This window comes from Narcine bancroftii, chromosome 2 (genome assembly GCF_036971445.1).
Source record: "Narcine bancroftii isolate sNarBan1 chromosome 2, sNarBan1.hap1, whole genome shotgun sequence".
NCBI lineage: Eukaryota > Metazoa > Chordata > Chondrichthyes > Torpediniformes > Narcinidae > Narcine > Narcine bancroftii.
In genome coordinates, this window is record NC_091470.1 from 345534555 (window position 1) to 345561415 (window position 26861).

The 26861-nt window shown below is 39.1% G+C and overlaps 1 protein-coding gene across 1 annotated transcript in view; it reads right to left on the reverse strand.

Moving 5' to 3' along the window:
• Positions 1-26861, reverse strand: part of fam135b (family with sequence similarity 135 member B) — a 409679-nt gene that overhangs the window by 273291 nt on the left and 109527 nt on the right. The window contains exon 3 of the mRNA XM_069922246.1: positions 15790-15869. Within this exon, the coding sequence (XP_069778347.1) occupies positions 15790-15869 (80 nt within the window). The remainder of the gene's footprint in view (positions 1-15789; positions 15870-26861) is intronic.

Sequence of the window (26861 nt, forward strand, 5' to 3'; positions counted from 1 at the left end):
CCTCTAGCCATCAGTTCGCCAATCACTCAACGCGCAATCTCAACCAATTGGAAAATTCACTTATCCATCATCTACCAATCGCTGGGGGTTTTACTGTTTCATCAACATTTTGGGCCTGATACATTCATTAAGGTAAACCAAAATGTTGATTAGATATCTTTGCCTCCCATGGAGTCTGCAAGACCTGCTGAGTTTCTCCAATACTTTGCGTGTTTACTAAATTCACTGCATCTGCAGACATTCTTGCTTCACGACATTGACTCCCTGCTTTGGTTAGGCAGCAACTGGAAAGCTGTCTACAGTTGCTACGCCGCAGGAGTGATGTGATTGCAGTGGAGAAACGTAGAGAAGTTTTGCCAGTATGTTACCTGTGATGGAATATTTCAGTAATGAGGAAAAACAGGAAAGTTTGGATTTGTTTTCTTTAGAGGATCCCAGTGGGGAACCTGACGAATATCAACAAAATTATGAAAGGCATAGATACAGCAGATAGAAAGAGTGTTTCCGTACAGCAAAGTGGTTAAAACTGGTGTGGGGGTGTCGCAAACACTTAGGATGAGTGGTAAGAAGAGGATATCAGAGGAAGAAGTTTAGAACGTTCTCACTGAGGTTGATTACAATCTGTAAAGGCATTGCTGTCAAAAGTGTTGAAGACTCTCACAACGCTTGTGTCAGCCAGACAAGCATTTGAATTCCCATGACATAGTGCTTGATTAGCGTAGATAGGTACCAGATGGTCGACGTGGACATTGCAAGTCGAAGGGTCTATCTCTGGGCATAATTTTATGGCTCCTATTGAGTTTACCCTTCAGCTAGGAATGTGGAATGTTGGCAATGTTACCAAACATCAGGACTTGAAGCAGACCAGCTACCTTGGTGAGAATGTCCATAAAGTCTCTTGGACATCATCAGGAGAGATACTGCAATACAGCTACAGGAACACTGCCGACAGAGAGCAGCAGTAATCATCAAAGATACACACCACCCAGGACATGCTCTGTTCTTGATGCTGCCATCAGCAAAGAGGTATAGGTGCTATAAGACTCGTCCAACCAACTTCAGGAAAAGTTGCTGGCCCTCCACCATCAGACTCCGAAACAACAAACTCAATCAGAGACCCATTTAAAGTCTTACTTTGCACATTATACATTGTTGAATATTTTCTATATTATACAGATTATGTACATTTCTCTTTTCATATTGGGGGAACTGGCAGTGGTCAGACGGACCTGCTACTATGTTGTGTATCTACATTTGAAAATATAAAAGTAAATACAGTTTTTTTGCATGACTGAAAAGTAGAAATTTTGCCTGGCCAGCAGGAAAAAAGGATCCCAGAGTAAATTATGTACTCTGACAACAAATTTGAACTTTGAACTTCCATCAGTTCCAAGTTGAGATTTAATTCGGACATCAGAGACTTAATTGGATAATATTCAGTTTAAGGAGGCCAGCAGGTTAAATATTAGAAGAACTGGAGAGCTCCAGGTTTGGAATTCTGATGCACTTGTCCACATCTTTAATTTGAAGAGGCTGCAGTAAAACATTTTTAATTTTTTTAAATTTAGATACACAGAATGGTAACAGGCCCTTCTGGCCACAGCTCGTGCTTCCAATACACCAAATGACCTATGAACCCTGTGCATTTATGGAGGATGGGAGGAAACTGGAGCACCTGGGGAAAACTCAAGCAGACATGGAAAGATTGTATAAACTCCTTACAGTGCTGGATTTGAACCCATGTCACTGGCACTGTAATAGCGTGGAACTGTCTGTGCCATCCTTCTGTTTCACTCAAGTCAGAAAATGGAATCTCTAGCTCAGCACATTTTTTTAACTTTCAAGATGTAAGATGTCCTAAGTTGGTTCACAAGAGTGTTTGAGGCCAAAACGTGAGACAGATTGATAGATAATTCTGAACCCTCTGTTCAGATAAAGTGCTTCCAACTTTTAGTTCCACAATATTTTATACTCCTCAGTAAAAGCACATCTTTGTTTCAGGCTTACGTGGGCGGCATGGTAGGCATAGCAGTTAGCACAATGCTTCGGCAGCAACGGCAATCCGGGTCACATCTGCAGTTTGTACGTTCTGCCCGTGTCTGATTAGGTTTCCGCCACGTGCTCTGGCTTCCTCCCACTCTTCAAATCGTACAGGGGTCGTGGGTTAATTGGGGTATTGGGGGGCACAGAAAAACCTAATACCATGCTGCATGTCTAAGATTGTTTTTTTTTTAATTTACTTGTTACAATCAAAACAACAACTTTCTGTGAAGAGTAACTGTTGTCTAAGCAGTGTCATACACCTGGCTTTCCATCTTTTGTAACATAAGCCCAACTATTAAACTTGATGAATGGCCAAGATCAAAACATTGCTCCACCACTTTTGTGTATTGAGCTTCATGAATGCCTTTTTTTTAAGGTCTTCTTATTGATTTGCCTTTTGTAATCGACAGGAATGGGAAAGCTTACACTATCTCCATCGACATGTTGAAGCTGGCATATATTGATGGTCCATGTTCTACTTCACAGCCAGAATCGGAGGACCGGCCGCACCCTTGCCAGTCAGACCATGCATCACCTGTCTTACACTATCGTAGCGGGATAGTTCCAATCAGTCACCTCCTTGCATGGTTCGGAGGCTGAGGGCGGGGGCCAGAGTGATTAGTGTCAGGATCACTCATATGACAGTGATCTAACGAGAAGGTCAGAGAGGTTTGGAAAGAAAAGGAATGTATTGTTGTGTCTAGTGTTTAATAAAGAAAGTTGATTTCTTGGTGAGCTGGAAGAAATGAGTGAACGTCTTCTTTATTTGTTTGTAAACTATTATAAAGCAGTGCTGCTACATTACCTTTTAGGAGTTGTATACACAACAGTTCCTCCCCATGCCTTTCCAAAGCTCCTCAAGTGCAGTATCTCACTTTTCTTACAATTGTCATAAAAAGTTGTATAATATCTTGTGCTCTGAAAATGTCCTCCATCCTGTCAAGCCAATTTTTGTATATGAGGCAAACCCCCTTATCCCCTGTATTCAGATGGTGCACTGAGCTCAGTGGAACCACAATGTTAACAGCCTGTCAGTTCCAAAGCACCCGTCAATCAATACCCTCTCCTTCCTGATACCATGTCAATTTCACATCCAATATATATTTGACATATGGACCCCATGTGCTTCTATTTTTTTAAAACCAGCCTCCAATGCAAGATCTTGACAAAAACCTTGCTGAAATCTATAATGGGCACAAGTGCACAGTTCCCTCAATAGACCTCTGCTACTTCCTGAACATGTTCAATTGGTCAAAGAGACATTCAGGGCAGAGACTAAAGGTGTCTTTATTCTGTGATTTAATTTATTCATTAGTCTCGTATTTATTGGTGGAATTATGGCAATAATGTTCCCAGATACTTTTTTTCTGTTACAGTTTTTTTTTAAAACAGCATGGAGTTAAAGCATCCCGTTAACAATTGGCTTTGTGATGGTCAATTGGAAGGCAACATAATACACAGGACTTTAAGAGCAGGAAAGAGTTATTCCAAGACAAATCTTTGCAAGAACCATCCCAATTCCTCTGCTTTCTTTGCAGCCTCAAACTTTGATCATGGTTAAATGACTGCCATGTTTGAAATAATTTATTGCTGTCTCCCAAAAGGAGTAAATAAATGTTAATGACTCATTTCCAAAGAATACCCAAAACTGAGTCCAATTCCACTATACCACCTTAAGATAGCACTACTAAATAGAGGTCAAGAGCCCCATCTCTTTTCTCTTGTCCCTACCCCTGAATTATAAAAGCCAATTGATTACAACAATCTTTTCAAATAAATTGAAAAGCATTTTCATCACTGACTAAATGCAGATTTTTTTAAATAAAGGAAACAAGCTTGCACACTTCCCATATTTTGTATCAAAAGAAGGAAAAGGAAAAGAGCTCTTGGCCCAAGAAATTGTATTTCTAAAAAATAATTAACCGCATCTTATCATATCACTTAACTCCAATCATCTAGAATGCATTAACAGTTGACTTTACATTTCCACGAATAATTAAAGCAGTAGCTTCGTTTCACGCACAGCAAATGTTCTGTCTGACTTTCAGCCATAAGACAGAAACACAGGAGTGGAATTAGGCCATTTGTCCCAATGAGTCCACCCTGGAGAGATGCCATTTCAGAGAGCATTTGATATGGGGTGGATCTAATCTTCATTAGAACAGCAAATTTCCTTTCCCAGAGGACACTGGTGAACCAGATAGGATTTTACAAGTTTGATAGATTGATAACTAATTTACTCATGCTAGCTTTTCAAATTCGAGATCTATTTCATTGTTGTAATTATTAAATTCCCCAGTTTCCATGGGGAATTTCCATTCAGGTTTTCAGGTGAAAAGTCCAGAACTTTGGCCACAATACAAGTAGGTCTTCCTTTGTTGCATCAATGATTGAACAATGTGATAAATCTTCATGACAGAAGAACAGGATTTAACTGATAATGCATAAAAGTAGAACCCTGCTGAAGATGAATGTCTTTGGATCGGAGTCACGTGATGGAGTAGTGGCTGGTAGGAGAATACCAGCCCTCTCCAGAAAAGAAGAAATAAAGTGAAGAAAATACAAAGTTCAAGAAACACAAAACACAACAAATAAAAGATAAAGTTGTGGAGAAAAGAAAGAAAATGGCACCCAAGAAGGAAAAAGTAAAAACAGCGGGAAAAAAAGAAGAAAAGATGCCGAAAGAGAAAGGAGAATGCCTTACCTGCATGAAGAAACAGGGAGCCATCATGGAAAAAAGAGCCCGCTCCCCAAGGTTGGTGACGACCCCGCAGAGTCGCGACCTCCCGACAGCTGGACTGCAAAAATGGCTCTCTGAGCCAAACAGAAGTGCGCAATGTGCACACTAAGGAAAAAGAAAACACCGATGGGAGGGGGGCCCAGCTGAGGAGTGAACTAACACAACTCGACCAACTGAGGGATGCCCGACATCAGGGCTCTCAGCTGGAAGAAGAGGAAAGCGTCAGGAAAGGGAGTGATAGGAAAGAAGAACGGCAACAGGAGGCCCAAAAGATGACTAGCCCAGAAGAAGAGGACCAACAGCAAGAAGCCATGCAAAAAGGCACCCAGCAAAATGAGGCAAGCAGCTCAACAAGAAGGTCAGAAGAGACACAGATACAAGGAAGAGAAGTAGAAGACACAAACACAGGTGCAGACACAGAAGAAGAGGAAGAAGACCAAGCTCTGCACAGAGGAATAGAAGGTAAAATAGATGGACAGTATATAGATTTTTAAAAAATATCAAGAACAAATGAGAGCATTAAAAGAATGGTTGACATTAGAATTTAGTGAAATGAAAAGAAAAAAGAAAAGTACAGAAGAAAAAGTGAGTAGAATAGAGCTGGTCATGACAGAAATAGGGAAATGATTAGAAAATGTGGAAGAACGAGAAATGGCTGTAGAAATGGAAGTGAATGACTTAAGAAGAAAATTGGAAGACAGTGACAAAACAGTTAAAGTGTCACAAGAGTTGTTAGCTCAGAAGATTGATATAATGGAAAACTATAATAGGCGAAACAATATAAAGGTAATGGACCTAAAGGAAGATGAAGGAGGCACAAATATGAAAAAAATTATAAAAGAATGGATCCCAAAGGTCCTGCGAATGCCAGAAATACAGGAAGGAATGGAAATAGAAAGGGCACACAGAACACTAGCCCCAAAACCACAGACACAACAAAAACCAAGATCAGTTTCAGTAAAATTTCTGAGATACACGACAAGAGAAAATATGGTGGAGAAGGCAAGGAATAAAATTAGAGAAGACAAAATACCATTGGAATACAGGGGTCAAAAAATATATTTTTTAAACAGACATAAGTTTTGAACTCCTAAAGAAGAGAAAGGAGTTTAACACAGCAAAATCGATCCTATGGAAAAAAGGCTATAAATTTATGTTAAAATATCAAGCGGTGCTTAAAATACTTATCCCGGGGCAGCAAAGCAAACTGTTCTCTGATCCGGAAAAAACATGAAGATATATATCTTCATATATTTTTGAAGATTGTAGATATGCAGCAGAATATATTGATAGGAGGGGATTTTAACCTTAATTTGGACCCAATGTTGGATAAAACTGGACAAAAGACAAGTAAAAAGAATAAACTGGCCAAATTTATGGTTAAATCAATGCTGGAAATGAAACTTATGGATATATGGAGGAGGCAGCACCCAAAGGAGAAGGAATACTCATATTATTCGAGTAGGCATAAAACATACTCAAGGATTTATTTGGAGGACATCCCACCAAGAACATATAGAAGGAGATTAAACTCCATGTTACTTAAAGACAGAAATTTAGAGAATTTATTAAATGCCTAATTAAAATGTACTTTGAAATAAATACGGAATCAGTGAAAGACAAATTTATATTATGGGTTGTATTGAAAGCCTTCATTAGAGGGCAGAAAATAAGTTATGTAACTAAGATGAAAAAGGACTACAATCGGGAAATAGAACAGTTGGAAAGGGAGATAGTAAGTACAGAAAAAGAACAAAAATATAACAAAAAGAAGAGAATTTGCAGACAAAAAAATAAAATACGAAACATTACAAACCTATAAGGTGGAGAAGAACATAATGAAAATAAACCAAAAGTATTATGAGCTAGGAGAAAAAACGCACAAAATATTAGCCTGACAACTTAAAACAGAACAAGCTAAAAGAACTGTATTGGCATCAAGGGAAAAGGACAAACAAATTACATATAATCCAATGGAGATTAATGAAAATTTTAAGGAATTTTATGAACAATTATACCAAATTGAGAATGAGGGGAAAGAAGACAAAATAGAAGAGTTTTTAGCTAAAATTGAATTCCAGAAATTGCAAGAAGAGGAGCAAAACAAGCTGATAAAACCATTAGAAATAGAGGAAATACAGGATATATTAAAAAAGCTGCTGAACAATAAAACGCCTGGAGAGGATGGATTCCAAATAGAATTCTATAAAACATTTAAAGAGTAATTCCTCCTCTCCTGGAAGTAATGAACCAGATAGAAGAAACACAAAACTTGCCAGATTCATGTGAAACAGCAATAATTACAGTAATACCAAAGATGGGGAAAGATCCACTAACACCAGCATCATATAGACCAATATCTCTCCTTAATTCAGATTATAAGATAATAGCAAAACTATTAGCAAACAGATTGGCCGACTGTGTACCAAAAATAGTAAAACAAGATCAAACTGGATTTAATAAGAAAGACGAACATTGGATAATGTCTGTAAATTTATTAATTTAATTCATGCAGTTCAAGGAAATAAGATGCCAACAGTGGCTGTTGCTTTAGACATAGAAAAAGCCTTTGACAGGGTAAAATGGAATTATTTATTCAAAGTATTACAGAGGTTCAACCTACCAGAAAAATATATTAATTGGATTAAAGCATTATATAATGAACCATTGGTGAAGGTGACAGTAAATGGATATGTATCGAACCAATTTAAATTAAGTAGGTCAACTAGGCAGGGATGTTCACTATCTCCTTCACTGTTCGCTTTAGCAATAGAAACATTGGCAGAACTGATAAGAACAGAAAATAAAATAAAAGGGATAAAAAAAGGAGAAGGAATATAAAATCAGTTTATTTGCAGATGACATTATAGTATACTTAACAGAACCAGAAATATCAATAAATATCAATAAAAAGAACTACATAGGAAATTGAAGGAATATGGAGAAATATCAGGGTACAAGATCAACGCAAATAAAAGTGAAGCAATGCCAATGAGTAATGTGGATTACACAGAATTTTAAAAAGAATCACCATTTAAATGGCAAACACAAGCAATCCAATACCTAGGTATTAGATTAGATAATAATTTAAGCCACCTGTACAAATTAAATAATCAGCCATTAATGAAGAAATTACAGGAAGACTTTCAACAATGGAAATAATTACCACTAACATTGATAGGGAGGGTAAATTGCATTAAAATGAATGTCTTCGCAAGGATACAATACTTACTTCAATCGTTCTCTTAACAGAGAAATTCTTCAATTAACTCAAGAGAATAATAAGGAAATTCTTACGGAAAGGGGGGAAACTGAAGGTAGCATTAGATAAATTAACAGTTTGGTACAAACAAGGTGGTTTGCAGTTACCAAACTTTAAAATTATTATACAGCAGCACAATTAAGGTATTTATCAGATTTTTATCAGACAAAGGAAAAACCAGAATGGACTAAGATAGAGCTAGATAAAATATGGGAGAAGGTACCGGAACAAATACTTTATAAGTTGGATGAAAAGCTGGTGCAATATAAAAGCTCACCAGTACTACATAATTTACTCAATATATGGAAGAAGATTCACTTAGAAAGGAAAAAAAACAAATTACCAAATACCAAAATTATTATTGACGCAAAATCAACTAATCCCTTTCACAACAGATAACCTTTCCTTCAGAGAATGGGAGAGTAAAGGAATTAAAAGAGTAGAAAATTGTTTTTTGGGAAATAATTTATTAACATTTGAACAAGTGAAGTACAAATATGGAATAACTCATGGTACAATGTTTGCATACCATCAACTGAAAGCCTCCTTAAAGGATAAATTGGGAAGCAGACTGAGATTACCAGAAGGAAGCAGCTTTGAATATGTGATTAAAGAAACAATGATAATAAAAAGATTTGTAACGAACATGTACATCAAGCTGCAAGAGAAGGAAAATGATTAAATAAGCTATAAACCCAAACAAAAGTGGGAAAAAATTTAAACATAAAGATAAAAATGAAATATGGGAAAAATTATGTTCTGGAACTATGAAGAATAAACACAAGGTACGCATGTTACAGTATAATTGGATAAAAGTTTTTTAAAAATGGGATCCAACATTATCAGATAGATGTTTTTGCTGTAAGAAGGAAATGGGAACAACAGTACATGCAATTTGTTGTGAAAAATTTTGGGAAGATCTAAATCAGGTATTAAATAAAATCACAAAAAGCAACATACCAAAAAATCCAGAGATCTTTCTTTTAAGTAACATAAGAAGTAAAGAATTAGGCCTCAAATTGGATAAAGGGCAAAAAAGATTTATGATGATAGCCTTAGCTGTAGCAAAAAAAATGTATAATGTCAACGTGGAAATCAGAAGAGAATCTGAGAGTACAGCAATGGTACATGGAAATAAATAAATGTATTCCATTGGAAAAATTAACATATAATAAAAAAATAAAGTCACATTATTTGAACAAATTTGGGAACCGTACATGAACGAACAATAACAGAGAGGGTTTGCCTCAGACCTCCACCCCCTAAAATGATAAAATGATAAGAAGACAACATGACTTGATCCAGTGTGCAAAAGTAGATGACACAATTTTCTTGTTTATTTTCATTGTGTGATGAGATTGTTTAATGGTTTAATTGTATTGAATATATTGAACATCTAATGGGTTTGGAGGTGGGTGGGAAGGGCGGAGGGAAGGTAGGGGGAAAAAAGGGGAGAAAACGCCACTGTGTATATATTTAAGAGGGAAATGTTTGTATCTATTTTGATTGATACGGTTCACAGTGTGAAAAAAAAAATTTTAAAAAAGATTTATGTCTTTGGTTGAAGAAAATTCAAGTAATCAGCTGTAAGAAAAATAATGTTATGAATCAAATCCTTTCCATTGCTCAAATCAGCATAAATTATAGGAGAGAAAAGGCATGTTAGAACTGTTAGAAGTTGTCACTAGAAGAGAACTAGCTGTACCTCCATTCTGCTGTAATGTCTGTGATTTGAGCTGCAGGCTTCAAATTTTACAAGCAGTGTTTGCCACTGTTGCTAATCAGTCATCTCCATTACTGAACAACATCAAATGAGTGACACCATCCTTCACCTTCAGTGCCCTGGTGAGTGAATCTAATGTGGAAGCTCCCCCACTGTGCAGTCTGGAACAACTGTCTCATTCCTTTTGTTACAGGATGTGATCACTTGCAAACCAAATTCCCCGTGAGCTCAACTTCATGGTTTCCATATGCAAACCACCAGCACGGCAGATGTCATTAATGGATTCCAGATACAAGGTAGATTGGTCCACAATTTCAATGAACAGAAACCAGTAATTGTGAATATGGGCTCTTTAAATATGCAAACAAAATGCTTTGGGAGGAATCGTACACCCCATTTTAAAATGGAGGTGAGGCCTTCACCTTCTCTGATGCTGGCGAGGCTTATTGTTGCTGTAAACTACACGTGGCTGTGATGTGATCTTGAAGCATGAGTAAAAAAGCTGTTGTGACTTTGACCTAGCAGTTGTCATTTTAACCAAGCACTACAGTTTACACATATCTTCTGAATTGCAATCTTCACCCTAGAAAAGTCAATTACACTCACTAACTCTGCGGGTGTTTTCTGACAAGATTTGGACCATATGTGCTTTACAGTCAATCTGGCTCAAGATAAATTCATGTCACAATGTATTTTTCTTTTAAAATAAAATATACATGAGGTGAATTGCTATGTTCCTGATAACCTAGCTCTGCCCCATGATGTGACTGTACCTGTGGCCCTCCCTCTTTTGACCTTGTATAAAACCTCTAACACCTTGACCCTTCCCCAGAAAGCCCAGATCACGGCACAGGACGAGGTCCCTGTCCATTGTGAATAAAAGCCTAGAGATCAGTGATTCATTCTCAGCCTCGAGTTATTTACTGTGCATCAAAACCCAAGCAATATTTAAAGGCCCTACTTGCTTATTATTTCATTAAATATTATGGCATTGAAAAACAGGGAAAATTAGTCTTACAAAAAAAGCTGGAGTAGGTTTCAACTTAAATATTTTCAACAACTTTCATTTAGCACAAATTTTGCTGAGTCAAACAAAGAAAGGATAGCCATTAAACAGATACCACACATGCTGGAGAAACTCAGCAGGTCAAGCAGAATCCATAAAAAGTAAAGGGTAACCAATGTTTTGGGCCTGAGCAGTCCTGAGAAAGGGCTCAGGTCCGAAATATTGGTGGCTCTTTATTTTCCATGGATGCTCTGTGACCTACTGAGTTTCTCCAGCACATTTGTGCCTTGCACTTAACCCGAGCATTTGTAGATTTTCTTGTTTAATGCTAAGCGAGTCTTCAGGTTTCTAAAAAGACATTCCATATCCTGTTTTTGCATGACACCAGTGAGCATAGATAACATGAATGGTGACACCAAGCAACCTGCAGCAGATAGAGGCACTAGAGCAGGGGTGGCCAATCTTTTAATTTTAAAATTTGACTCTTGTGCTAACCTGAAGTATCAGTCACTTGATTTTTCCACTGATGCTGCTCAACCTCCTAGGTTCTTCCAGCAGATTGTTTTTTGAACATGCAAAACTTGCACAAAATTCATTTTCAGACCAGGGGACTGGGATAAACAGTCCCTAATCTTAAAAACAATGATAGCTTCTGCATTATTGGAAGGAGACTTGCCTTATCTTCTAGCAGAAGTATTTTTGGAGTGCTTGTGCATGAATCACAAAAGGTTGGTTTGTAGGTGCAGTAGACAATCAAGAAGACAAATGGAATATTGGTCTTCATTGCTGGAGGGATTCAATTTAAGAGTAGGGTGGTTAAGCTGTAAATGTACAGGGTACTGGTGAGACTGCATCTGCGTGCAGTTCTGGTCTCCTTACCTGAGGAAGGATGTACTGGCTTTGGAGACAGCGCAGAGGAGATTCACATTCACCAGATTGATTCCAGGGATGAAAGGGTTGGCCTATGAGGAAAGATAGAGTCCTCTGGGACTGCATGTAAAGATTAAAGCCTTGTATTTTTTATTGTTAGTTAGTTTTGTGCCTGTCTCTTTCAGAGAATTATTGTTTGTAGTGTTACCATAGTGACTATGATGTAATATCCACCCAGGCTAAGTGCTTGCTATTCATTCTACAAGATGTGAAGGAAGTGTATGAGAAATTTTTCTTTGAAAATTTGTATCTCAAACTTTTTGTATCACTATATATCTTTGTGTCTCAATTATACAGTAAATGCTTTGTTATTCTCCTTTATGAAAGTTTTGTGGTGAAACTATGCAAAATGTTTATCTGTTCCATCAATGAATTAAAATGACGTAAAGTAACAGCCACAGAGTTTGGTTTGTTGGATTAAAGAGATAGAAATTTGGGGTTATCATAGCTGATGCTTTGGAAGATGATACTTTGAAATTAGGAAAGTGTCATCTACACTACACTCGCTGGAATTTAGAAGAATGAGAGGGAATCTGATAGAAACATAAAATTATGAAACCCATAGGGAAGTTAGAGAAAGGCAAGTATTTTTTTACTTTGGTAGAGGAGACCAGAACTAGGGAGCATAGCTTTAAGATTCAGGGCAATAAATTTAGGACAGAGATAAGGAGGAACTTCTTTTCCCAGAGGGTAGTGAATCTGTGGAATCTGCTGCCCACTGAAGCAGTGGAGGGAACCTCAGTAAATATATTTAAAACAAGGCTGGATATATTTTACATAGTAAGGGAATTAAGGGATATGGGGGAAAAGACAGGTAAGTGGAGATGCATCATCAGATCACCCATGATCACATTGAATATTGGAGCAAGCTTGATGGGCCAGATGGCTTACACCTGCTTCTCTTTCTTATGTTCTTATGTCTTACAGCCATTTAATCTGAAGTTGCTCTGAACTCTGAACCACTCTCAAATAGATCACTCTTCACGTCACTTTCTCCATTTCCCCACAACAAACCCAGATGCTTGACTCCAGAGCTGACTCTCACAAATTATTGGAGGGAAAGCCTTTAGGAGGATTTGTGGTGTAAGACCTTTCTATCTGAGTGAGTGACCTGGCCTCTGAATCCAAAAGAATATTATTGCTGGGTGGAGAGAAACAAAATGTCATTTAAGATACTAGAGAATTTATTGTTTTAAATTTTCTTCTTGAATAGCCTGTCTCCTTCCCTTGACTATAATTCCATGTGCAGAGACTCATTCAATTTACCATATGATACAGGAAACAAAGCAACAAATTTACACTCAGAAAACTACACCTAAACAGCAATATGATAATCCGATAACCTCCGTGTTTTCGGGATGTAACTATTGGCCTGTAGCCGACTGCTACAAAGAAACACACACAGTGTGGGAGGTTAAGCTCTCTCCTTTATTAGGACTGGAAAGGCTGCTTTTTTACTGTTCAAGTTCCTGCCGTTTTTTGCTGATTGACTGAGTCAGCCGTATGAATAACAATAGCGGGTGGGAACATCCATGTATATGAATGCCCTTCTTCCCCAGGCTGTTTCTGCTGAGTTAGTTGGGCAGCTTAACCAATGCTATTTTAGGGCTGCCCCAGCTTCTACCCCCGCTGGTTCATTGTTCTGGGTGTCGTTTTAGCGATCTCTGTTTGCATCTGCTGCCGCGTGATGTGCCGGCCCGATCTCCGCAATTGCAGGCCGCCACAGACATGGATTTCTTCATTATTGACCAAGAGAAAATGGGATGTCAAGTTTAATATTACATCCAAAATACAGCATCTGAAACAATGCAACACTTGAACACATAATTTTCTGAGTTGGGGCAAGAATCCTACCAACTGAACTTGGTCTGGTAGTTTTGAACCTACCTGAACAAATGATTTGAGACCTTTGCTCTGTTACATTTCTTGAGTGAAACAGAAGCTGGCATAGTAATCTAGTAGGGGTCAATCATGACGGTTTTATTTTAAAAAGTATTCTCCTTTTCTTACCTCACTCAGAAACTAATGGCTAGAATCAGAGTTCTTTGCAAGTGTGCTTACACAGATTTCTCTGGCTGTTATTTTGCCAACTCAGGCTATATATATTTCAAGCTGCTAATTGCAATCGCTGTGTAAGATCAGAATGTTTCGATTTATGGAAAAGAGCAAGCACAGAAGCAATTCACACAAGATTGTCATCAAGATTGAGGAGAAACGTGATGCAGAATAAATCTCTTTCCTTGGTTAGAATGTAAAATTACATGGAGTAATAGATGTTAGTAATATTTATGAGTTTTAAAAGGAATCTAGATTAGCATATGAAGGGGGGGGGAAGGAATTAGAATATCGAACATAGTACAACACAGAACAGCCTTTTAGCCCACATGTTTGTGTTGGAAGTGAATTAGACTAAATCACTTCTGCCTACCCATGATCCATATTCTTCCATTCCCTGCATATTCATGCACCCAATGAATTTGTTAAGAAAGTAGGCAGGTGGGATAGCAAGATTGCAGATGACACAAAGATTGGTAGAGTTCTAGATGATATCTAAGGATGCAACAGGATATGGGCAGAGAAATGGCAGATGGAGTTTAGTCTAAGCAAGTGTGAGATGTTGCATTTTGATAATTAGATGGGGATAGAATGGATGGAGACTCAACTTGTACATAACATTTGTAATGTTATGTACTTTGTTATGACTTTTTGTTATGACATTTTGTAATGTTATGAATTTGTGGGACTTGATGGCCTATTTCTCAAATACTTATTCCATGGTCATATCCCTTCATTCATTTCAACTGAGGTCTCCTTTGTTCTCTACACCCCTCAGCGCCAGCGACTTGGGTTTGAATCCGGTTCTGTCTGCAAGTTGTTTGTACACTGCCCTTGAGTCTGCGTCAGTTTCCTCCAGGTGCTCCAGTATCCTCCCTCATTCCAAAGACTATGGGGTTAGTAGGTTAATTGTTCATATGGGTGTATTTGGATGGCAAAGGCTTGTGGGCCAGAAGGTGTTACCATGCTGCACCTCTAAATTTAAAAAAAATCAAACAATCTGTCTACTTTCTCTCAATGTGACACTATTACATTTGTTTTTATGTCAGTTCTGCAATGTTACGTTCCTTTAACACAGCAGGTTACTGGTAAACACTTGTTAAACTTCCAGTTGCTAATTCTAAAACCTGGCTGTCAACAGCTGTCAATTCACTGCAGGAGGTTGTCACAGGTTAATCACAACAGTGTCAAAGTATTTGACCAATATATAGAAGGAAAGCTTAATTAAAAATATATAATTCTCTCAACTTAACCAATTATACGAAAATGTATTGAATTATAAAAGCTACCCTCAGGTACAACTGAGTTCTAATGATGTATTTACTGTGAATTCTACCCACCAGCTGTTAATCACTGTATACATGCCAGAACATTCAGCACCTTGCTGAAGCCACAGTAGGTTTGAAGCTTCGTGCTGTGAACCAACATTAACCAAGGACAGATGCCAGATGCTTTTCTGACATAAAGCGTACCCTTGCTCACTGCAGCATCTGCTGTGCAGGCCTGCTATGGCCAGATCAGCTGATTGGAAATGGTGTCCTAGTCATGCCCTTGACTGACAGCTCTAATAACAGATCACAACTGAGTTACCTCTGCACTGTTATGACACTGTTATAACCCAAGAAACTGACTTCAGCATCTTAAGTCTACAGCTCCTGCATTCTGAGTGCTGTCCATCAACTCATATTCGAAAGCAAAGACACAGGCAAGGGTGAATTGTTTGCATGCATTAACAAAGGAAGCACAAAATATAGGTATTCTGACAAGGTGAATAGAGCAACAATGGTACCAAACACCATCATAAAGCAGCAGTTGTAATGACAGATTAGAAACAAAATGTGGCATATTGTTTAGAATTTCACCCAAAATACTGACAGAAATTGTGGTGAAGGCTGCATTAAAAATGAGAAAGGGGACAAAGAGCATCCTTATCGTATGGAAACAATTCTCAATAAATTGCTGCCACGTTTCCCATGTCTGGTAGGAGGCAGCAACTGACCAGCTCAGCAGTCTGTATTCCATTTTCTTACCTGTGGGTCCTGTCAGCGTAGCTATCAGCCTGTGAGGGATTCGGGGTGGGATCTTCAGTGCTGTGCGCACCTGGTAATATCTGGAGGACAGAACGGGAAAGAAAGATTAGAGAAACCTGCTGATTTGCCAGCATATTCTGTGGCTTGACTGTAAAACGTTTTGGGAATTACAGGAGGGCATTTTTCCCCCCCCTAGTGTAACTCTTCATAACCTTTCCGTTTGCTTTATTAATATTATTCTTATGGCCAGTGGTCCTCTAAACTCTCCTCTAAGGACTAAATATGCCATCCCACGTGACCCTGACCCTGTTCAAATCCAGACTAATTTCACAGTTCACTGAACCTAAACTGTGAGACTTTTACAGCCTCAAAAATGAATACGAGGAAGAAATAAAAAAATTAATGCTATTATTTAGTAGCTCTAAGCACGACCGAGAAAAAGAAATTAATTCAGAGAAACAGAAACAGCCTCTTGCAGCCTACGAGCTTGCACCCCCAATTACTTAACTTGATCAATAACCTAACAATACTTTATGTTCCTGTTAGGTTAAAAGGAGGGGCAAAAGGTTTGAGAGAGCCGTGGTTTTCAAGGAATATTGGAAACTTGGTTCAAAGAAAAAGGGAGGCGTACATTAGATATAAGAAGCATGGAGTTAAGGAGTTGTTTGAAAGATACATTGAATGTAAGAGGAATCTTAAGAGAGGAATTAGGAAAGCTAAAAGAAGGTACGAGGAAACTATGGCAAGCAGGGTGAAAACTAATCCAAAAGAGTTCTACAAATATGTTAATGTTAAAAGGAAAGCTAGAGACAAAATTGGTCCCTTAGAAAATCAGAGCGGAAAACTGTGTGTGGAGCCTAGAGAAATGGGGGAGATATTGAACAGTTTCTTTTCTTCGGTATTCACTAAGGAGAAGGATATTGGCAGATGTGAGATAAAAAAAGCAAATTGGGTAAATATGGGGAATATAGAGATTACAAAAGGTGTAGTTTTAAGGCTTTTGAAGAATATAAAGGTGGATAAGTCTCCGGGACCAGACGGGATCTTCCCCAGGACATTGAGAGAAGTGAAGGAGGAAATAGCAGAGGCTCTGGCGGTAATTTTCCAAATGTCATTAGATATGGGGATAGTGCCGGAGGATTGGCGCATTGCGCATGTGGTTCCGTTATTTAAAAAGGGTTCAAGGAGGAAGCCTGGCAACTATCAGCCTGTAAGTTTGACGTCTGTGGTAGGTAAATTAATGGAGAAAATTCTTAGAGATAGTACTTATAAACATCTGGATAGACAGGGTCTGATCAGGAGCACTCAACATGGATTTGTGGGAGGAAGGTCATGTTTGACCAATCTGATTGAATTTTTTGAAGAGGTGACTAGGAATGTGGATGAGGGTAGCACAGTGGATGTTGTCTATATGGACTTCAGTAAGGCCTTCGATAAGGTACCACATGGAAAGTTAGTTTGGAAGGTGCAGTCTTTAGGTATAAATTTTAAGATAGTCAAATGGATTGAACATTGGCTGAAAGGGAGAGGCCAGAGAGTGGTAGTGGATATTTGTCTGTCAGGTTGGAGGCCGGTGACCAGTGGTGTGCCTCAAGGATCTGTATTGGGCCCATTGTTGTTCGTTATTTACATTAATGATCTAGATGATGGGGTGGTGAATTGGATTAGTAAATATGCAGACGATACTAAGATAGGTGGAATAGTGGATAATGAAGAAGGTTTTCAAGGATTGCAGAGGGATTTGGGCTGCTTAGAAAAGTGGGCTGAAAAATGGCAGATGGAATTTAATGCTGATAAGTGTGAGGTGCTTCATTTTGGTAAGAAGAATCAGAATAGGACATATGTGGTAAATGGGAGAGCATTGAGGAATACAGAAGAGCAGAAAGATTTAGGAGTAACGGTACATCGTTCCCTGAAGGTAGAAACTCACGTGAATAGGGTGGTGAAGAAGGCTTTTAGTATGCTGGCCTTTATCAATCATTGCATGGAATATAGGAGTTGGGAGGTGATGTTGAGATTGTATAAGACGTTGGTGCGGCCTAATTTGGAGTTCTGTGTGCAGTTCTGGTCACCTAATTATAGGAAGGATATAAACAGAGTGGAGAGAGTGCAGAGAAGGTTTACCAGAATGTTGCCTGGGTTTAAGCATCTGGAGTATGGGGAGAGATTGGACAGATTGGGTCTTTATTCTTTGGAGCGTAGAAGGTTGAGAGGGGATTTGATAGAAGTATTTAAGATTATGAAAGGGATAGACAGAATGGATGTGGATAGACTATTTCCGTTAAGAGGAGGAAAGTTTAAAACAAGAGGACATGAATTAAGAATTAAGGGGCAGAGGTTTAGAGGTAAGATGAGGGGGAACTTCTTTACTCAGAGAGTGGTAGCTGTGTGGAATGATCTTCCGGGAGAAATAGTGGCGGTGGAGTCAATTGTATTATTTAAGAAAAGGTTGGACAGGTATATGGATGAGAAGAAGATGGAGGGTTATGGGCATTGTGCAGGGAGGTGGGACTAGAAAGGGGTGTTTGGTTCGGTGCGGACTAGAAGGGCCTAATGGCCTGTTTCCGTGCTGTAATTGTTATGTTATGTTATGTTATGAAGAAGGCTTTTAGTATGCTGGCCTTTATCAATCATTTCATGGAATATAGGAGTTGGGAGGTGATGTTGAGATTGTATAAGACGTTGGTGCGGCCTAATTTGGAGTTCTGTGTGCAGTTCTGGTCGCCTAATTATAGGAAGGATATAAACAGAGTGGAGAGAGTGCAGAGAAGGTTTACCAGAATGTTACCTGGGATAAGCATCTAGAGTGTAGGGAGAGATTGGACAGATTAGGTCTTTATTCTTTGGAGCGTAGAAGGTTGAGAGGGGATTTGATAGAAGTATTTAAGATTATGAAAGGGATAGACAGAGTGGATGTGGATAGACTATTTCCGTTAAGAGGAGGAAAGATTAAAACAAGAGGACATGAGTTAAGAATTAAGGGGCAGAGGTTTAGAGGTAACATGAGGGGGAACTTCTTTACTCAGAGAGTGGTAGCCGTGTGGAATGAGCTTCCGGGAGAAATAGTGGCGGCGGAGTCAATTGTATTATTTAAGAAAAGGTTGGACAGGTATATTGATGAGAAGAAGATGAAGGGTTATGGGCATTGTGCAGGGAGGTGGGACTGAAAGGGGTGTTTGGTTCGGTGTGGACTAGAAGGGCCTAATGGCCTGTTTCCGTGCTGTAATTGTTATGTTATGTTATGTTATACTGTATGCCTTTGGAAAGTGGGCAGAAACTGAAGCACCTTGAAGAAACCCACATAAACACAGGGAGAACGCACAAACTCCTTACAGAAGGAAAAGAACACGTCACTGGCGCTGTGATAGCATTGTGCAAACCACTGCACTAACTGTGCCACCAGAATACTGAACATTTGAAATTTGACTTAACCTGAAGTGGAGAAATATTAAGGGTACTCAGGAAATCTTCATGTCGAGGTTTTGTACACTACACAAAAGTATTGACGAAACTCAGCAGGTAGAGGCAGTTGTTGTTGCAGCTCTGAGCCCTTCTTCAGGTGTGCCGAAATCAGTCCGACCTGATCCGATGTGAACTCAGGCTCTGCTTGATATTCAGTGCTCCTAAAGGGTTCCACCTGAAACGTCAATCCATGGAAACTGCACGTCCTGCTGAGTTTCCCCAGCACTTTTGTGTACAATTCTGTGGAGAAATATTGGGCCTATTCCTGACCCTTTTAGTACTCTGGGAATTTTAATTCCTGACATTTCAAGGATTTTGCTTTGTTTGCCCAATCATTTTTTTCACTAAAAAATTCCACCAAATTTTGTCCATAGTGGTACTCTACATATAATTCATCTCCAGTGTGACTTTCAACTGCAAAGGTCTCAGAAGCAGTATAGTTAGTCACAGAATTATCAGATGTTATGCTGAAGATTTGTTTTAATAAAAGTCTATTTACTTCCTACTCCACTTTTTTAAAAAAAGCATGCCAGTTTTCTCATGTTTGTATCTGTTTCTGTTACAAGTTCCAAGCAGCAGTAATATGAACCAATCACTCTTTATCACCATCCACCATAAACACCATTGTCATTTCTCAAATATATTTCCCACATGTGATGGCCTTTATGACATTGGGGGCAGAAATATAATCATCTAACAATTACTGCACAGAAACAGGCCAGTCGGCCTTTCTAGTCAATGCTAAACACCTTTTCCCACCTAGTCCCATTTAACACACACCCAGCCCATAACCTCCCACACCTCTCTCATCCATTAACTAACTGCTTTTGGTGAGAACAATTAAGATGCAAACTTGACTAGAGAGAGCAAAGTAAAAGGTAGCTTGTATTCCACTTTCAACTGGCATCCAATATCTGCTGTAGGGTACATTCACACTAGGTAAGAAATGACAAGCATTTGGCTGAAATGCTGTGCAAAACAAAATGTTTGCTGGGCTGACTCAACAAATAAAGAACAGATACTCAGATGATGTTTGATTCACAGCATGAAATTTGTTCTGAGCAAGGTGAGAACTATTTGTACCTTTCTGGCCAAAATTCATGAAATGCCGAGACCAGCTTTCAATCATTTTTTAATACTAACTGAGAACCAAAGTTTATCCCACCACAATTCCACCCCTCCCATCAACACTTATATCCAACAGTAACAGGCCTAATATCAAGTGAATTAGAGTTCACAGGACAAGAACCTCAAACAAAAACATCTACACCAAGTGTTTTTCAACCTTTTTCTTTCTACTTACACCCTACTTTAAGTATTCCCTATGTCATAAGTGCTCTGTGATTAGTCAGGGATGGCTTAAGGTAGGATGTGGGTGGAAAGAAAATGTTTGAAAACCAATGTTTTAATTGTACCTCATTGACTCGTTATGTGCACAGCTTCATAATTCCAACAGAAGTGGGCCAATGACAATTTTTCTGAAGCAAAATATTTCTGTAACCATTGGATGTAGAGCAGTGATTCTCAACCTTCCCTTCCCACTCACATCCTACCTTAAGCAATCCCTGACTAATCACAGAGCACCGATGGCCTAGGGATTACTTAAGTAGAAAGATAAAGGTTGAGAACCACTGCCCGACATTGAATGTTCCCTCCACAGTATGCAGGGAAAACCAAACTCCCCAAGATAATACAGTCCCAACTCCAACTCCCTATCACTCCCCAACTAATGCAGCTCATCCCAACATATATGAGATTACCAAGCATATAATTCACACCTTCTTCCAATCAAATAACCCCAATATTCCTTCATGGGAGTGACCACAGCAAATTGAAATAAGCAGCCAAAGAAATGATATACTCTACTTAGTGATCCAATTTTTTTCTCATGGAGACTATGTAGAAAATATACCTTAATTTGAAATCATTCATGAAAATATTTTCAAACAAGATTTCCCACTGAGTAATGTTGAAATATATTCAAAATAAGAGATGTTTCGAGGATAGGAAGGGATGTAATGTTGAGACCCTATAAAGCACTGGCGAGACCTCACTTGGAGTATTGAATACAGTTTTGAGTACCTCATTTGAGAAAGTATGTGCAGGCATTGGAGAAGGTTCAGCGAAGATTTACTAGAATGATACCAGGAATGAAAGGGTTAGCGTATGAGGAATGATTGTTGGCTCTTGGATTGTACTCATTGGAGTACAAAATGATAAAGAAGGAATGTCATGGAGGCATTTTGATTGCTAAAAAGCCTGGACAGATGTGGCAAGATTGTTTCATATGGTAGGGGAACAACTTCAGGATAAAAGGGTTCAATTTAAAACAAAAATGAGGAAATATTTCTTTAGCCAGAGGGTCATTAGTCTGTGGAACTTGTTGCTATGGGTGGCCGTGGAGGCAAGGCCGTCAGATACACTTAAGGCAGAGATTGACAGGTATTTGATTAGTCAGGGCATCAAGGGTTATGGTGAGAAGTCAGGAAATAGGGCTGAGTGGGAGGATGGATCAGCTCATAATTAGAAAGCAGACTAGATGAGCTAATGGGCCTACGTCTGCTCCTATATCTTGTGATCTTGCGTATCGGAAGGACAATTCCAGAAGTTAGGCCAAGATACTTAAAGGAGAATCACAAGGGTTTATAGAAATAAAAGTTACAGTTAGAAAAGAACAAAGGCATGGGCACATTATAAAATAAGAATGAGGATTTTAAAACCAACAATAAAAATGTTATAATAATTACAAGGGCAGTTTAATCATCTGAGCCAACCAAATGCGAAAGTGGTGCACACTGTCCTCTCATACTGACATCAGTTTAACGGAACTGAAACATAGAAACATAGAAGATAGGAGCAGGAGTAGGTCATTCGGCCTTTCGAGCCTGCTCCGCCATTCAACGAGATCATGGCTGATCTTAAAGTTCAGTACCCCGTCCCCGCCTTCTCTCCGTAACCTTTAATACCCTTATACTGAAGAAATATATCTCATTCCCTCTTAAATATATTCAATGAACCTGCCTCTACTGCTCTCTGTGGCAATGAATTCCACAGATTCACACCCTCTGGGTAAAGAAATTCCTCCTCATCTCAGTTCTAAATGGTTTGCCTTTTATCCTCAAACCATGGCCCCAGGTTCTGGACTCCCCCACCATTGGAAACATCCCTTCCGCATCCATTCTGTCCAGTCCTGCCAGAATTTTATATTCTGTGCTAATACTGCGCTAAACAGCAAAGAGAAAGAACAATTCCAAAATTGGTTTATCTATTAAAGAAAATTTTGCTGAGTGGAATTGAACAATGAAGGGCACAGGCAAAAGTGAACAAAAATATAGTAGCATAGGAAAGTTACAGCCAAAAGAGAAAAAAAAGCTGGATAAAATAATTCTTTATTTGCAACATAATGTGACAGCAAAGTTTACTTTTTTAAATCCGTTTCTCCCTCCCTCAACTAGATGTTCCCAACTTTGTTAATATATGGTTTCAATCAAAGAGTAGGTAAGAATAAGAATATATCTAATCCAATACTCAAATATATATTGCAAATCTGGTTCAATTTTAGGATTTTTTAAAATTTAAAATAACTTTTGTTTTATCTAATGCTAGCTCTCAATTTTTTTTTGACCATCAATATTCTATATGGAAAATCAAAGGTTGCGCCGACGCACATGTTTGCAAAGGTGGATCGGCCCTGCTTGTCACGCACAGTCAGTGGGACAGCCATTGCAAGGATGGCGTCACAGGACTGTCTCTTCCGGTCCAGACTGAAAGGTCACGTACATGCTTGCGTCATTGGGACGCAAGCGGCTGGATGTTAGGGGTGGGACCGAGGACCAGGTAAAAGGCTGCAGTGCAGAATTCAAAACAAACCACTTGTGATACTTGAGCTCACAGCCTGATGTCAGTCTCTTCGCTGCGCTCGCTCACAACTCGCTACAAGGTATTACTTCCCTTGCAAATTTATTTAAGGAAGGTTTTTTAATGTTTTGTGAACAGCTGGAAAGTATTACCAAATACTCATTTTTTAGTTATTTACAGATTAGAAAATTCTTAAATACCATATTACCAGACTTTCCATTTGTACATCCACCACATCTTATCAATAGTATTTTTTAATTGTCTCCTTTTCAGAAAGGATTAATTGGAATTATATATGATTGATTATTGAAATTACATCCAATACTTCACGATAAGTTTAAAAAGGCTTGGGCATTGGAACTTGCAAAACCATTATCAGAGAATCTATAGATCAAGATTCTTAAACTGGTGAATATATCTTCAATATGTGCCCAACATTCATTAATCCAATTCAATGTGGTGCATCGCTTTCACGTCCAAGAATAAGATGGCTTGTGACTTTTCTAATATTAAACACCTCCGATGCCCACATTGAGAAGGAGAATCCAACAGTGCCTACAAGAATCCCTGCAAAGGTCCAAGGACCCTGTGATATCTGTGTCTGAGGCCCACATCAGAAAGTCATTCAACAGGGTGAACTCTCACAAGGCATCAAGCCCTGATGGCATACCTGGCTGGGTACTGAAAATCTGCATCAACCAACTAGCCAGAGTATTCATGGACATTTTCCAATCTCTCGTTGCTACAATCGGAGGTTCCCACCTGCTTCAATCATCCCAAGAAGAGTAGTGTGAGTTGCCTCAACAACTATCGCCCATATGCTTTAAGAGGCTGGTCCTGGCCAGAATGAACAAACACCTAAGGAAAGGTCTGGATCCACTGCAATTCCCCCATCATCTCAATCACTCCACAGCAGAGGTGATATCATTGACTCTCTGCTCAGCTCCAGATCACTTTGAAAATACCAATTCATACATATGGCTGCTCTTATCAACTACAGCTCAGCCTTCAAAACCATTATTCCCTCAGTGCTGGTCAACAAGATTCAAATCCTGGGCCTCTGTACCCCCCTCTCTGCAACTGGATCCTTGACTTCCTCTTCGGAAAATCACAGCCAATATGAATTGGAAGCAATGTCTACTTCTCATTGACTATCAACACAGGTGTACCTCAAGGATGCGTGCTTAGCCCACTGCTCTACTCACCCATGACTATGAGGTCAGACACAATTCCAATGCTATCTCCAAATTTGCCGATGACACCATGGTTGTTGGCAGAATCACAAACGGCAATGAGGAAGTGTACAGGAGGGAGATAAATCAGTTCCGTTGAGTGGTGTTATCCCAAGACCCTTGTGCACTATGTTAGCAAATCCAAGGAGATTATTGTGGACTTTATGATCCAGTCCTCATCAAGGGCTCAGAGAGTTCAGAACTTCAAATTCCTCGGTGGCAACATTTCCGAGGATCTGTCCTTGAGCCTCCATGTTAATTCAATCACGAAGAAGGCTCACTAGCAGCTATACTTTGTGAGGTGTCTGAGGACATTTGGTATGTCACCAAAGGCCTTCAAATATTTCTACAGGTGTACTATAGAGGACATTCATGCTGGTTGCATTAATGTCTGGTACAGAGACGCCAACACTCAGGACAAGAAAAAACTCCAGAAGGTTGTTAACTTGGCCTGTGACATCACGGGCTCCAGACTTCATTCCATCGAGGACATCTACAAGAGACAACGTCTTAAGAAAGCAGCCTCTATCCTCAAGGACCCCCACCCCAAGGTCATGCCCTTACTCTGCTGCCATCGGGCAGGAGGTACAGGAGCCTAAAGCACAAGGGCAGCTTCTTCCCCATTGCCATCAGATTCCTGAACAAGCCAAAGAGACTACTTTCTTTAACTTTTCATGCACTATTTTTATTTATTTTTGTCACGAATATTCGCTCCATGAAGCTGCTGCAAAGCAAAAAAAAATTCATGACTTGTTCAGGGCAATAAATTCTGTTTCTGATTCTCTTAAGGACATTAGAGCCAGAGTTAACACTACAAATGGGACCTATGGCTGTGGCTGAGGCAATGAGGCTGAAGAGCCGAGGTTGTGGCAAACAGTCTCAGGCACTTGGCAGTAATGTAAAGCATTTAAGCTAATTATAGAGGGAGAGAGATGAGATATCGATTTAGCATTTTTTTAAAATGAGAAACGGCTAATCTGGTGCAATAATGCAGTTTAAAAGCAATTAATCTTTATTCTGCATTCCAATATCTTAAGGTCTGCATGTGAAATGTTATTTTAGTTTAGAGTCATCGAGTTATATAGCACATAACTCATGAATACTGATAGCCTAGTCATTGAGGGCAATGGAAATGAGAATGCAGAAAGATGTGCTGATTATCTATTTGGACAGGTCTTATTTTCTGTGCTTTTCATTCCTTCCTGTATTCTCCATTGCTTTGAACATTTGACCACTCTTCTTGCGGAGCAATGCATAAATATAAGACACTGCTGTGGAACATTAGGTGAAAGTGCCCACTCTCATGGTTTAGATGGGTCAAAGTCTTATCCTACTTGAAAGATAGTTCGCAATACCACAGAAAAACGCGAGCTCTGAACTCGGGGGCATGCAAGAGAAAAGTTGTGGGAACTGTTAAACATCAGCATAAAGCAAGCTAAAGGAGAAAAATCAGCCAAAACATGAAATCTAAAATTGTACCAGAGAATACTGTAAATATGGAACTCTAAAAATAAATGGAGCCAAAGAAAACAGCCAGACAAATGAGACAAAAACACTAGGATGAAATCATAAATTAGTAATACTTTAATTCTGAGAGTAGGTAGTTGCCTGAATCCCCAATGGACAGATTAATTTTTAAAAATTCTCCAAAATGAGCTAAAGACGCTTCAGTAATAAATGAAAATCATTCAAACAGAGCAATGAAAATACAGTTCAAGAATAAAAAAATTGTGAGCATTTACCAAATAAGGCAGTTAGGCAGTGTACTCATCTCCACTGACACCAAAAGACTGCATCTATAATAGTCCCTTCTTGAAACATCCTGCCTAACTCGAAAGGCTGAAAGTTAATGGGGCAGATCATCCCCTTAAAAACCAAGAGAATCTATCACCACTTAACTGAGGGAGCTTACAAGGGCTGGCTGAGGAGTAGCTATTGGCTCCTGTTACCTGCTTTGGAATCCAATGGGGACAGCCTAAATGTTCTTCAGTCCCTCTGTTCTTGAGCGGGAAACATGCCCACTGAACCTGCACTGTGCTCAACGAGTGAAGAACCATTTCCTTGAATGAAAGTGATGGACCATCTCATTTTCCACATTAAAAAAAAAATTTCCCCACATTTTTGTCCCAGATTCTTCCGGCCACATTGGGGGCAATAACCAATCAATTGACACATATTTGGCATACAGGAGAAAATCAGAGCATTCCCATGTGGTCACAGGGAGAAGATGCCAACTTCACGAAGACAGTCTCCAAGGATTGAATTCCAGTCCCTGGCATTGTGAAGGAACATCCCTATTAGCACCTCCAATGTGCTGCCCAAGGCTCAGCACAAGTTCTCTGATTTTACCCTCTCTGTTCCACTAATTACTACGCACGATAAACCTTTCCCAAACTGTCCTGCCACTTTCAATGACATACATTCATTGTTCCCAATCCACAACTTCTACAACCCTTTTTGAACAGTGTTATTTATTCATATTCACTACCCTAATTCTTCCTTCAAAATACAGCTATTTCT